Source organism: Petromyzon marinus, chromosome 12, assembly GCF_048934315.1.
Source record: "Petromyzon marinus isolate PM22_M1 ecotype Great Lakes invasive population chromosome 12, UKy_Petmar_22M1.pri1.0, whole genome shotgun sequence".
In the NCBI taxonomy this organism is placed as follows: Eukaryota; Metazoa; Chordata; class Hyperoartia; order Petromyzontiformes; family Petromyzontidae; genus Petromyzon; species Petromyzon marinus.
In genome coordinates, this window is record NC_133678.1 from 7,114 (window position 1) to 21,013 (window position 13,900).

Genomic DNA, 13,900 nt, shown 5'->3' on the forward strand with positions numbered 1-13,900 from the left:
GTCGATGGTGTTGAAAGAGGCTGAGAGATCAAGGCCAACCAAAGCTGCGGCGCACCGGTTATCCATGATCTTGTAGACGTCGTCAGTGAACTTTAGTAGAACCGTCTCAGAGCTGTGGAACTTCCGGTACGCCGACTGCAACGGGTTGAATCTGCCTATCGCAGCGACGTCGGGAGGCAACCACTTCAGACACAGGCGCTGTGACCTTTGAAATCGTACTCAGGTTAAGATCGGGCGATTTCAGACATATGTCCACCAGAGGGCGACATGTTTCCTGTTTATTAAATCATATTTAACATTGGCTATTTCCGTGTATATTTTTTGGAAAATTAGAATGCTTTTAAACTCATTTTTTCAACAATAAATATACGTTGAAAAAACATACTTGCGAATCGGCATGAATATACAACTTAATACCTAGGTCATGACAAGATTTTCGAAGTACCTATGGTGTAGTGGTCAGTCCGGCTTCCTCTGAGTCGAGGGGAAGTCGTACAATTACAAATCCCTCACTAAATTTGGTCAATTATTTCAAAAATAACATAACTTATGCGTGACGTCTCTTGCGCCAAATGTCCTGCTAAATTGTGGATGGATCATTAGCATAAAATGAAGGGCTGCACTATTTTTAAAATGAAGGGCTGTACTATTTTTAAAATTCGAAACAAAAGGCGAATTCACCAGGGCTCCGTTTGTCCGTTCGAGCATTCCAATCGGTACCTTCACCACCCACATTCCTCCGGAAACGCAGCTAGCAGGTCAGCACGTTGTGTAATTGAACCCGGTTTTTCACAATTCCGTATTTGTAAATACTGTACAGCATACAGGATTCTATGTGACAATATGGGTATTACGTAAGGCTATGTAGACATCTATAAAAAGGCATTGGTCATCGAGCAGAGACCATAAACTCACTACACTTGAGAACATGGTTTAATCACGGTTAGATGGCTAAAACCCAGATTATAATCCAGCATCTGTCGGCTCAGTACCACCAACACGTCCATTATGAACCCGATCAGTCATGCGACCATTTCACGTCTATTACTATACAGTATTACAAGTACTGTATCACCATAATCAACAATATCCGCCATTAGCCATTAAGTGGCGGTTATGTCACACAGGCGCCTGTGCCAGGCCAGGTGCACATTGAAACGACGTGAAGTGTCGAAGGCTCGCTTACAGGTCATGGGACAGGCCCAGGTGCCATGGGTTGACTGACTGACATGACTGGCAGATTCACCTCCTGTGCCCCCCCAACTGTGCCAACTTACTGAATTTTAGCCACCTGGCGTTCCGCTCGTTGTCATCATCATAATCACACCGACCATCATAATAACAGCATTCATTCTCATAAATTACTGAACCCCATATCTGGAAGAGAGTGACGTCAAGGGCGCGAATATTGTAGTTAAGGGGGGGGCAGGAATAATGTGCGCGCGCTCACGTGCGCTCTCTCCACTTTCTTTCTATATACTCCCCCCATCACAACCCCTCCTCCCCTCCCTCCCTCCGCTCTCCTCCATATCCTCTCGCGCCCAAGCGCCAGTACTCATAGGCGCGCGTTCGCCGCCCTGCCACAGCAACAGCGCAGGCAACGGAGAAGCGATGATGCTGCTGTTGCTGATGGTGACTACCACGATAACAACGATGAAGATGACGACGATGAAGATGGCCATCAAGATGATGATGCTGGATTAACGATAACAAATGAACAACGTCCCTGAGCGATTTGGTGAGAGGGCGAGGGAGCGGGGATCGTCCCTGAGTCTTGATAATTAACGATGACGCGATGTGGAGACGCGAGGAGCCGACCGGACACCCTGAGCCCCCGAAGCGGGATCCAGGCTGCTGCGTGAAAGCAAGGCGTGAGAAGGTTGCATGATGGAAGAGGCGGCGTGAAAAGACGACGCGAGAGAGAAGGCAGCGTGTGAGAGAAGGCGTGAGAAGAGGGCACGATAGGCTACGGGAAGGACCCGGCGGCCAGAGAGATGCGCTCGCTCCCAGGCGCTCCATTTCCGAAGCAGCGCCCAGTGGTGGTCATGGATGCTCGCGCGCCGAGGAGGAACGCAAGCTAAATTCCGCCCATGCCCATTCTTGACTGTCCATTCTGTTCCATAATTGTCACCACCACCATCACCTCTGCTTCCTTCTACTACTGCCCTCTTTCCGCCCCACGCACGCGCTCAGCCGCCCCCTCCCCGTCCTCCACACCCCCCTGCCACTGAGAGGGAGCGCGCATGAGCACCACGCGGTGAGATGAATGATAATCAGCGGCGGCATCAGCGGCCGTGGTGGTCGTGGAGCCTCGACTCGGTGGCGCAAGAAGAGCAGTAGCGCCACATAGGTGAGTGCGACTTCTTCAAACACGGATATAATGATTATCTCGTGTCGGGCTAGACGAGTTCAATTGCAATCGGGTACAGACCCGACGCGCGTCTACAGGCGACTGCTATTTTCCACAGTGAGATGCAATCCCTGCTGCGCGCATGACATGGATGAGTTTGTTCGTCTGATAGTGCGTATGTGTGTATGTATGAATGCGGGCGTGGTGCTGGCCACCCACTCCCTCGGTGTACTGCCTCCGCCTTATTAGGTGTTCTCTAACAAGAGTTACACCAATAGTCTGTTAAGGTTATACGGGGGATCTCTATATGTATGCCCGTATGTGTCTATATGTATGTGCCTCCGGCATTCAACGGTGCTCGCTAACAGCACTTTCCCCAACAGCCTGTGTCTACACGGGCGATCGTTCAATGTGTGGATATGCTTGCGCGCATGTGTATAGGTGTACAGTGTCAAATGTATGTTGCATGTTGCACTTCTTTGGCACCGTACGTAGCCAACCGTGTGTGTGCGTGCATATGTGGTTGAGTATGTGTTTGTGGGCAGCTATAGTGTAGCGGTTAGCTACACGAACTCGGCGACCCGAGTTCGATTACCGCTCACGGCCAACACAGTGACGATTATCTGAAACGGTCCTGGGCCTCCCATAGGTCGACTCAGCCTTAAATGAGTACCTGGTGCGGTGTGTGAAAACATCGCCACTGGGGAAACAAAGGCGGCCGGGCGTGGTGCTGGCCACCCATCCCCTCGTGTGCCGTGCCGGCTTTCATAGATGTTCGCTAACAACACTGGCCCCAACAGCCTATGCAGGGTTGACGGGGGATAATTTTCCTTTCTATTTATTCATGTGTACTTCTGTGTCCGTGTGTGAACATAAGCGTGTGCGTGTGTCTGCGTGTGTACGTACGTATTAGTATGTGTAAGCATATGTCCGTGTGTATATATCTGTGCCTGTATGCGTGTGTGTGTATATCCGCTGGTCTATATGTGTCTGTGTATATGCATGAGTCTGTATGTGTGTATATATGCTTTGTGCGTGTTTTCTTATGTATGTAGGGAACGGTGGTGCAGTGGTTAGCGCACTGCGCTATGTAGGATCCTGGCGATCTGAGTTCAGCGAGGAAAGCCAAGGGTATAGTGTCACGCGGGGAAGTGTGAGTGGGGGCGGTGGTTAGCAGACTGCGCTACGAACCTGGCAACTCAAGTTCGATTCCTGCTCACAGCCAACATCAGCGACGAATTACCTGAACCTATCATGGGTCGACTCAGCCTTAAATGAGTACCTGGTAAAGTGTGTAGTAAATAGTGCACATCAGCACTGGATGGACAAAGCTGGCCACGCCACTTTCATGTGCGCTCATATGTGCAAATGGGACTTTTCCCAAACAACCTGTATAGGCTGCATGGGGGATCATTGGTCCATTCCTCCTTTGTGTTGGGGGGGGGGACATACATATGAGGGTTAGGGGGTTTACAGCTGCAGTGTACAGATCGTAGAGAGGGTTGCCCCCCAGGTGCCCCGGCCGAATCTCATGGAAATCTGCGGTGGGGCGAACCGCACGATCATCGGCCATAGCGATTACACAGATCAATACTTTGCGGGTGCAGGGCCTTCGGCGAGAAGAGAGAGCAAGGGTATGGGTCACCCAGGAATGTGAATGGGGAGCGGTGGCTACAAACCTGGCGATCCGAGTTAGATTCTCGCTCACGGTCAATATCAGTGAATAATATGCACACCTGTCCTGATATGAGTACCTGGTGCGGTCAGTAAATATCGACAATAGGGAGACAAATACGACCGGTTGTTGTGCTGGCCATCTACCTGATCGCGTGCTGGGCCAGCCTTCATAGGTGCTCGCTAACAGCACTTGCTCCAACAGTCTATTACGGATGAAACGCGGGATATTTATGTTTGTCTTTTTGTGTTCATGTGTGTACCTGTGTGTGTGCTGGTAGGGTTGTGGGAATGAATCGAGGTTGCCGGGATCGTAGTGCAGCGCGCTAAACACTACGTTATCGCTCTATGCAAATCATACCCCACTCATACGTGCACAAAGATAAAAAGACAAACACGCAGACTACACACAAATATACTACACAGGCTGTTAGGGCAATTGTTGTTCGTGAACACCTATTGAGGTTAGTGTGGTGCACGAGGGGGTGGTGTGGCGAACACCACACCCGGTCGCCTTTGTCTCCCGGGTGGCGATATTTACAGACTGTACCAGGTACTAATGTATGGCTGTCAACTCAGGAGGGTCCCAGAATGGCTTCAGATATTCTGTGAGCGAGAAACGAACTCGGGTCGTTGATTTCGGAGCGCAGTACACAAACCACGACGCTAACGCTTGTCCCTACACCGACATTCACACACAGGCCACCATCACAAACAAAACGCACATGGATGCGCATTGCACGCGCCGCGCCTGGCTCTTTAACGCCCAGCACACGTAGCGTGGCGCGGGATCTGTGGGGATCTGTGGGGAGGGGAGGTTGTCTGTGTGTGTGCGGAGAGGGGCTCAGGATTCGTCACGTTGGGTAAAGGGATTGTCTGCGAAGATACGGAGCGAGGGATTACATTGAATTGCAAAACAAAAGCGTCAGAAAACGCAACTGTGAAGCAGGACAGCAAGTAGGAACATTGCATTAAGACGTGGGTCCTGCGGATGAGATGTGTGAGCTGCGGTTTGAGAAAGAGGTGTTAAAACTAGATTGGAAGCTTCCGTGACTGGAGGAAGTACTCTTTGATTCTTTCGGTAAAGTCAGGTAGAAAGAAAATGCATTACATAATAGAGTACGACGTTTCGATTGCAACACAAGCAGTCATCATCAGGTAGAACTAAATTTGAGAGCGAGACAAAACACAGACACACAGACAGACACGCAAGCAGATAGAGACAACACACAGACACACAAAGAGAGACACATAACATAGACAACACAGAGACACAGAGAGAGACACAACATAGACAACACAGAGACACACAGAGAGACACACAACATAGACAACACAGAGACACAGAGAGAGACACACAACATAGACAACACAGAGACACAGAGAGAGACACACAACATAGACAACACAGAGACACCGAGAGAGACACACAACATAGACAACACAGAGACACAGAGAGAGACACAACATAGACAACACAGAGACACAGAGAGAGACACACAACATAGACAACACAGAGACACAAAGAGAGACACACAACATAGACAACACAGAGACACAGTGAGAGACACACAACATAGACAACACAGAGACAGAGAGAGACACACAACATAGACAACACAGAGACAGAGAGAGACACAAAACATAGACAACACAGAAATACAGAGAGAGACACACAACATAGACAACAGAGACACAGAGAGAGACACACAACATAGACAACACAGAGACACAGAGAGAGACACACAACATAGACAACACAGAGACACAGTGAGAGACACACAACATAGACAACACAAAGACACAGAGAGAGACACACAACATAGACAACACAGAGACACAGAGAGAGACACACAACATAGACAACACAGAGACACAGAGAGAGACACACAACATAGACAACACAGAGACACAGTGAGAGACACACAACATAGACAACACAGAGACACAGAGAGAGACACACAACATATACAACACAGAGACACAGAGAGAGACACACAACATAGACAACACAGAGACAGAGAGAGACACACAACATAGACAACACAGAGACACATAGAGAGACACACAACATAGACAACACAGAGACACAGAGAGAGACACACAACATAGACAACACAGAGACACAGTGAGAGAGACACAACATAGACAGCACAGAGACACAGAGAGACACACAACATAGACAACACAGAGACACTGAGAGAGACACACAACATAGACAACACAGAGACACAGAGAGAGACACACAACATAGACAACACAGAAACACAGAGAGAGACACACAACATAGACAACACAGAGACACAGTGAGAGACACACAACATAGACAACACAGAGACACAGAGAGAGACACACAACATAGACAACACAGAGACACAGAGAGAGACACACAACATAGACAACACAGAGACACAGAGAGAGACACACAACATAGACAACACAGAGACAGAGAGAGACACACAACATAGACAACACAGAGACACAGTGAGAGACACACAACATAGACACACAAAAAGGTGTTGTTCATAGCGGCGCGATCCGCCATGAGAGGGGCCGGCGGGGGGGCGGAGTTAGGGGTAGGGAGCTGTTCCACCTCCACCCACTTGGCAGACTTGGGGGGGGGCGGTTAGGGTAGGGGGCTCTTCCACCCCCCGCACGTGTAAAATAGAGGCGTAGCTCACAGTATTGAAGTAGAAACGAACAAAACACTTTACTTTTGATCAGGTGAGAGTCCACTGACCATACTTTACCGCACCGATCAGAGCAGGTTGGTGCAGGCAAAATTTATTTTTCTTCAGTCCCTCTACTGCCAAATGGAGACAAAGGAGTGTATTTTGCAAAGGCGACCTGGGATAAGAAAACAAATATACAGCGGGAAAAAATAAAGATATTCAACATCACAATACTTTTTTCAGAAGCCATAATTATACTTTTAAATTGGAGTCACCGTGGGAAACATGTACAGCAATAATGAAATAAAAACAAGACCGATTAATTGAGAACAGAATCTACTGAGAAAGAGAAAATAAGGGATGAGCACCAGTGGTGAAGACTATCGACGAAGCGTGAGCCGAACGAGAGACGTCCAATACATAGGAGCAGAGATTTTATTAGCTCGGGCGCAGGGGCTAGATAGGTGTTGCAACGGAATAAGGCCTTAATATAGAAGTGGATATATTATGAATGGTGACAAGGCAATGGATCACCTAAAAATATTATATTCACATCTGCCAAGCGATGAATGCAGGCTGAACCAACACGTGCTGTGTTCAAGTCACTGAAGCGTCATTGAAGTGTGTTCTTCCTCGTAATAAATGAAGAGGCGGTAAATTCGATAGAACTGGGCTGGTGGCGAGGAGGGGAGGGCAGTGGAGTAGGTCGAGTGGGCTAGGAGTCCTGATTGATTGGGGTCGGATCTCCCTGGGATACAAAGGCGACCATCACAAACCTCGACACGTGGTGCGTGGAGTCAGGTTGCACGCACCCAAACCACGCTCCTTAATCATTGCACAGCACGGCTCACAACCGCAAACACGCTGCAAGAATTTAGCTTTTGTTAATTTAATAATTAACGAACTGAAAAGAAATTACTAAAAGACAAATACAGTATGATGATACCCCGTATAGCCTTTTCAGGCTATTAGAGTAAGTGCTGAAACGAACACCTATGAAGGCTAGAAGGTCGCACGAGAGGGTGGGATGTTCAGCCGCCATGGTGATGTTACACACTGTACCAGGTTATATTATAAGGCTGAAACGACCTACGGGACGCCCAGGACTGTCTCAGATATTCGTCATCACTGCCCATCACAAACACACAATCACCCAGCGTGACTGGTGCGCGTCTCGCTCATTTGTTACAGTACCGTCTGAATAGCATCAAGTCCTTAGCCAATTGGATAAACACACCTTTTTAAATGTATATGCAGTCTTTAAAATTAATCCTCTGGGTGGCTCCTTAATGCACACAATGTGTTTCTCAATAAAGAAACAAAACGTCAACCCTGAGCCTCTCACAGCCGTGTAATAATTACGCACCAACGAGATGGAAGGATGTAATCAGGTCGCGTGGCAATGCTTGGTGGATCATTGCAATGCAGGAGCGCACGGGATGCCGGCGGCTTTGGGGATGCCTTCATCTAGCAGTGGAATGACTGATGTTATCCAAGGCCGGGTATTAAAATCAGGTGGCCAAATTCACATGAAAATCCGTTAACTACTGCGTCACAGTTTGCTAAAGACCAAGATAAAGATCCCACCTATAGCTTTAACAGATTGTTGGAGGCAAGCGCTGTTAGTAAACACCTTTGAAGTTAACACGACACAAGAGGGAGTGGTGTGTCTCCCCAGTGATTACGTTTAAACATCGCACCAGGTACTTAATTAAGACTGAGTCGACCTATGAGATGCCAAAATACAGTTCAAATATTCTCCACTCTTATTGGTCCTGAGCGGGTATTGAAGTGGGTGCGACGGTGACAATATGTTAACTACTTTGTCTTGTATACAGGAGGTCGTGGGTTCGATATCGACCCTGACGCCTTTATATTTCGAATTTGCGTGTTCTCCCAGTGGTCGTTCTCCAGGCCATCTGGTTTTCTCCTCCACATTTAGAATCAACATGCGTTTAGAGTATTTGTTTGCAATACATTTCCACACGATAAGCCACTTCGTTGAGCTATTATTTGTGGCCAGGTCGCTTATGAAAAATATCTATATAGCTCAGTGGCCCTTACCTGCTAAAATAAAAAGATCGATTAGTAACTCGAATCGCTAGGTTCATAGCGAAGTATGCTAACCACCTCGCTACTGATCCCAACCACAGCTCCCCAAGACACGTGCATACAAACACACATGTATATAAACACGCTCACATGCACACAAACCCAATTATAAGACAATGATTCCCCATATAGCCTTAAAAGACTATTGGGGCAAGTGCTGTTAGCAAACACCTATGAAGGCATGCATGGCGCACGAGGCGGTGGGTGGCCAGCACCATGCACGACCACCTTTATCTCCCCGGTGGTGATGTTTACACACTGCACCAGGAACCCATTTGAGGCTGAATCGACCTAGGGAAGGAGGCCCAGGACCGGTTCAGGTAACCGTCACTGGTGTTGGCCGTGAGCGGGAATCGAACTCGGGTCGCCTGATTCGTCGCGCAGCTCGTTAACCGCTACTCTACCACTCCCCTCTGAGACACACACACTCACGCACATGTGCCTGGATTGGCACACGTGGTGGAGTTTGACTGAAATGAATTCTCTCATGGCCTTGGGAATGTAATTTTGGCTAAACTTACCTCCCAAATCACGTGCAAAATTATCACTCATTACCTGAGTAACACACTAACCGTAATCACTCGCTTAAGTGTCACAATCCTCTGCGATTTAATGCATTAACTTTCCAAATGCCATCCCAGTTATGCTATAGACGTCACACTGCCATTATAATGAATTATAATTTTAAAAAATACAAGTCTGTGATATCCTGCTCAAATGAGCATTGTGGCACTGGTGCTCATCTCCTGTTTCGAGCCCTGAACTTTTGGTGGATATTCCACATTCCTATTATAGGACAACCACTAAATTTTGATTTAAAGCTTTCGTGACTGCAGTAATTCATATTCTTTACCGAATGAGCTAAGAATAGGACAACCACTGTTGATTTTTCCATAAAGTGGTACTCTATTTAAACTCGCAATCTTATGATTGTGAGCTGCTCGCTCTACCTGAGCCACTTGGCCGAATGATGATGCTCATTTCCAAAATTGTGTCATCGGATGAATATATCGGGAACTCTCGTGGACAACAGTGTAACATCACCCCGTGTGTTAGAGAACGGCCTCTACAAGAAAACAGCAAAGGTCTTAGGAGTCCCTTTAATTGCCTTTAATCCACCCAAGAGTGGCTGCACATTCTAACATGTCTTACTTTAGAAATGCTTCTCAAATCTACATTTTTTTAAAAGTGTAATTGTGAGATCTGTAATAAGCCCAAAACAAGTGAAAAAGAAAATGCTACGCTAAGTTCATTGTTAACCAGACAGAGATCATCAACTCTTTACACTTGAGAACCAAGTTTAATCACAACTCAGTCGTACATTCATTTTTTGCTATGCGAATATCTGGATCTCTATTTAGTCTACAAATCTCTATATACGTCTATGGGTCTCTATGTAAGTCTATGGGTCTCTAAGTACGTATTTGTGTCTCTAAGCAAGTCTATAGACCTCTTTTCCACACAGTAGGGAGCGGCACTTTCCCAGATACCCTGCTATTGAAAAATGTTGGTCACATGGCATGACCGGGCTGAATCCACCAATTTGATACACTTGAGAACTCGGGTTTAATCAAAGCTTCGTTAAGTCCATGCGAGTCTATTGATATAGATGTAAGTCCACGAGTCTCTATTTGAGTATACATATTTGTGTAAATCTATGAGTTAAACTTTGTATTTGTTTCTATTCAATGTGAGGTTGTGGGTCTATGTGTAAGCCTATGAGTATGTAACCCATTGGTAACAGGGACAAGACCAAAAACCTACGATACTTGAGAACCTGGCTTAATTAAAACCCACTTCGCTCCGTGCTACTGTAGCCGTCGATTTCATGACCGTCCTATTGTGTGACGTCCCCGCTCTGCCGGGGATAGCGAGGGTAAATGGGGGTGACTGGCTAATGGGGATAATGCCATTAACAATATCCACCCTCTACGAGTACTGTGGGGTGGGGGGCACAGTAAGGTTCAATCCCCCCTCCCACTCCGCTCATGCGAAGAGCAACAATATGAATTAACAAGCCTCCCCAATCCATGTATCAGAAATGGGGGTTCCATTTGACCATACTTCACCACGATAGTCATTGTGGGTTGGGAAATTGGGGGTCGTGAACCGCTTTGTCACGACTTCCTGCCTCCCATAGATTTTGTGGCAGCCATTTGTCAAGCAACTGCTGGGATGAAGGTCTCTCCACTTCGTGTGGGTTATGGCGGTTGTTGACCATCCTTCACCATTCTGGTCAACAACCCTGAAATATCACCCACGTGTGTAATGGGCTGTGTATGCATGATGTATTATTTTCTCGATCTTCTTTTACCACTGTCGCTGAGCAAGGCAAGATGACGAGTTCAAGTTAAAGAGGACATTACCGTCAATACTGCTGATGCCACTTACCTCGCCATCGCTTCCTTCCTTGCACAATTGCCAAATCCTGACCATTAAGGTCCCCACTCGCAGCTTTGGGCATGGATGACCCCCCCCCCACCACCACAAAGTATATTGTGCACTCCTTGGTGGGGGAGGGGGGAGAAACTTGTTGGGAAAGGATATCCCTACACGGATTGCTCTTCGTCCCCGCGTCCCACCCCTCCCCCAAAGCTGAACGGGGTCTTTCTCAACCTCACTGTCGACTGAATAAAACTGTCGCATGTACATGTTCATCCTCATTCGCTGACGATGTGTCTCTGTTTTCCACCACGTCTAGGATCAAAGACAAAGACGAGGGGAAATGTATGAACAGTATGGAGTGACACAACTACACAAATAACAACTGTTACTACAATTACCACAACAGCCAATAATAACAAGAGTAATATGAGTACACATCATAATGGGCCATGTGGACTGGTGGATGTGAGCCTTTGCGTGGATTTCAGATGCAAGCGGTGACCACGGAGAGCGAACTTATCTTGACGTGGAGAACAGAGGAAATTTCTGTTGTGTTGGGAAGAGGACAAAGAGAAGAGGAGGGCAGGGTTGGCATCAATTCGTCTTGTCCATCAATCTCGTGATTAAACTCAAGGCCACCAAAAACTAATACTGTCGCTACGAACAAAAACAAAAAGACCACGACCACGAACTCACTCCGAGCAAGACAAACGAGGCTTCAAGTTGAAGAAACCTAAGCGGAAGAAGAAAATATGACGTCCGGACTCAATAGACAGGCCTCCTCCTCCACGCAGTCTTTGCCGCCAGAACCTCTGGACATTGCACAGAGCAAAGGCAACTCCCGGCGAGTTCGCCTCAATGTGGGAGGCCTCACCCACGAGGTGCTGTGGCGGACCCTCGAGCGGCTGCCCCGCACAAGGCTTGGCCGCTTACGTGACACGAATGCGCACGACACCGTCATGGAACTGTGCGATGACTATAGCCTCGCAGACAACGAGTACTTCTTCGACAGGCACCCAGGGGCCTTTTCCTCCATCCTAAACTTCTACCGCACTGGCAAGTTGCACATGATGGAGGAGATGTGCGCGCTGTCATTCAGCCAGGAGCTTGACTACTGGGGCATCGACGAGATCTACCTGGAGTCTTGCTGCCAGGCGAGGTACCACCAGAAGAAGGAGCAGATGAATGAGGAGCTGCGGAGGGAGGCGGAGAGTGCCCGCGAGCGTGAAGCCGAAGAGTTCGACGCCACATGCTGTGCGGAAAAGCGCAAGAAGCTCTGGGATCTTCTGGAGAAGCCCAATTCTTCTGTGGCGGCCAAGGTGAGGCACGCTCCCTCCCTGAGAGGTGGGGGGTAGAAAAAGGGCTGAGGGTGTGTGCAATTCTGATCGAAGGTGTGGGGGACTGAGGACGTGGGTGACTCTTGGTCATGATTTGAATCAGTATGGTGACATGGCCCAATGCTAACAAGTTCTCCCTTATTCTTAGTTTTTTCGGTAAAGTCACGTTGAAGAGAAACAACAAAATAACAAAATATATATAAAACAATAAAAAATTCTCACGACGTGACTTTACCGAAAAAAATAAGAATATGAATTACTGCAGTCACGAAAGCTTTAAATCAAAATTTAGTTCTCCCTTTATTGAAGAGGTTCACGGTTTGATTTTGACAGGCCCCCCTGTCACCCACAGTTATAACCGTCTGCTTCACAGTGGATTTCAAATATCTACTAACGTCATTCTAAATTACTAGACCCTTGTGAGCTGACATCGTGGTCCATATTGCCAAATTAAAACAATTACACCATAAACCATTACACCAAAATTTACTTGCCTTGTGTCACAAACAGATAGCTGCTACTGTAGGTGCCCCTTGAATGTTTGAGATGAGATGTGATTTGTTGAGTTATTCAAGCACCATACACAATTATTGTTTTTATTATTATTGGTCATTGGTGTGAATGAGCCCTGATTGGGGGTGTGGTTCACCCATATTCTCTTGGGTGAGTGGTGCTTCTCGGATTGTAAGTTACTCGGATTGTAAGTGACTCGCGCCGTGAGTGTGAGGGACCCTGATTGAGGGGTTGGGTGTCTCAGATTTATGCTGCGGGCGACTCGGGTCTTCGTCCAGAATAACCAGAACCGCGCACATGGGTTTTCTCTGGCTGGACTCTGGGTTGAGTTACTCACAGACACGTGTAAATGAGGACCGGGCCTGTCCCCGATGTAAGTAGAGCATTCATCGCTCCTCTGCTCTTGTCAAACGCACTTTGCCGTATGTATGTTGAAGTTCTTTTGCACCATACGTAGCCAACCGTGCTGATCGGAGATGCGGGGGAAGGACAACAAACTAAACACAAAAGCCAGTGGGGCAAAGCAAGCAGTGGTCTGTGAGCAGTGGTCGAAATCTTATCTTCCTGCCTTATTCATTTGCAACAATTATAAAAGTGCTTGAAATAAAGAGTGGGGTTATTACAAGTGGTGGTGTAGTAATGGTGACAGGAAAATAGGTGGTAGTGGTTAAGGAGGGGTTGGGGTAGGCCTGGTCATAGCTGGGGAGCAAGGGCAGGGATTAGCAGAAGGATGTTCTAGACCGCCTTAGGAAGAAGAGATGGGTTAACGACGTTATGCCATATCAGAACTTCCCAGAACACCAAACATTTGTCCTGGCACTTGTCAGAAAGGTTTATATTGCTATACCACGATGTTT

The 13,900-nt window shown here is 47.4% G+C and overlaps 1 protein-coding gene across 1 annotated transcript in view; it reads left to right on the forward strand.

The window, feature by feature from the left end:
- Positions 1 to 1,395: 1,395 nt before the first annotated feature.
- Positions 1,396 to 13,900, forward strand: part of LOC116941730 (potassium voltage-gated channel subfamily B member 1-like) — a 162,689-nt gene continuing 150,184 nt past the window's right edge. Inside the window, exons 1-2 of the mRNA XM_076066450.1 lie at positions 1,396 to 2,350; positions 11,510 to 12,512. Coding sequence (XP_075922565.1) covers positions 11,946 to 12,512 — 567 coding nt within the window. The 5' untranslated portion in view covers positions 1,396 to 2,350; positions 11,510 to 11,945. The remainder of the gene's footprint in view (positions 2,351 to 11,509; positions 12,513 to 13,900) is intronic.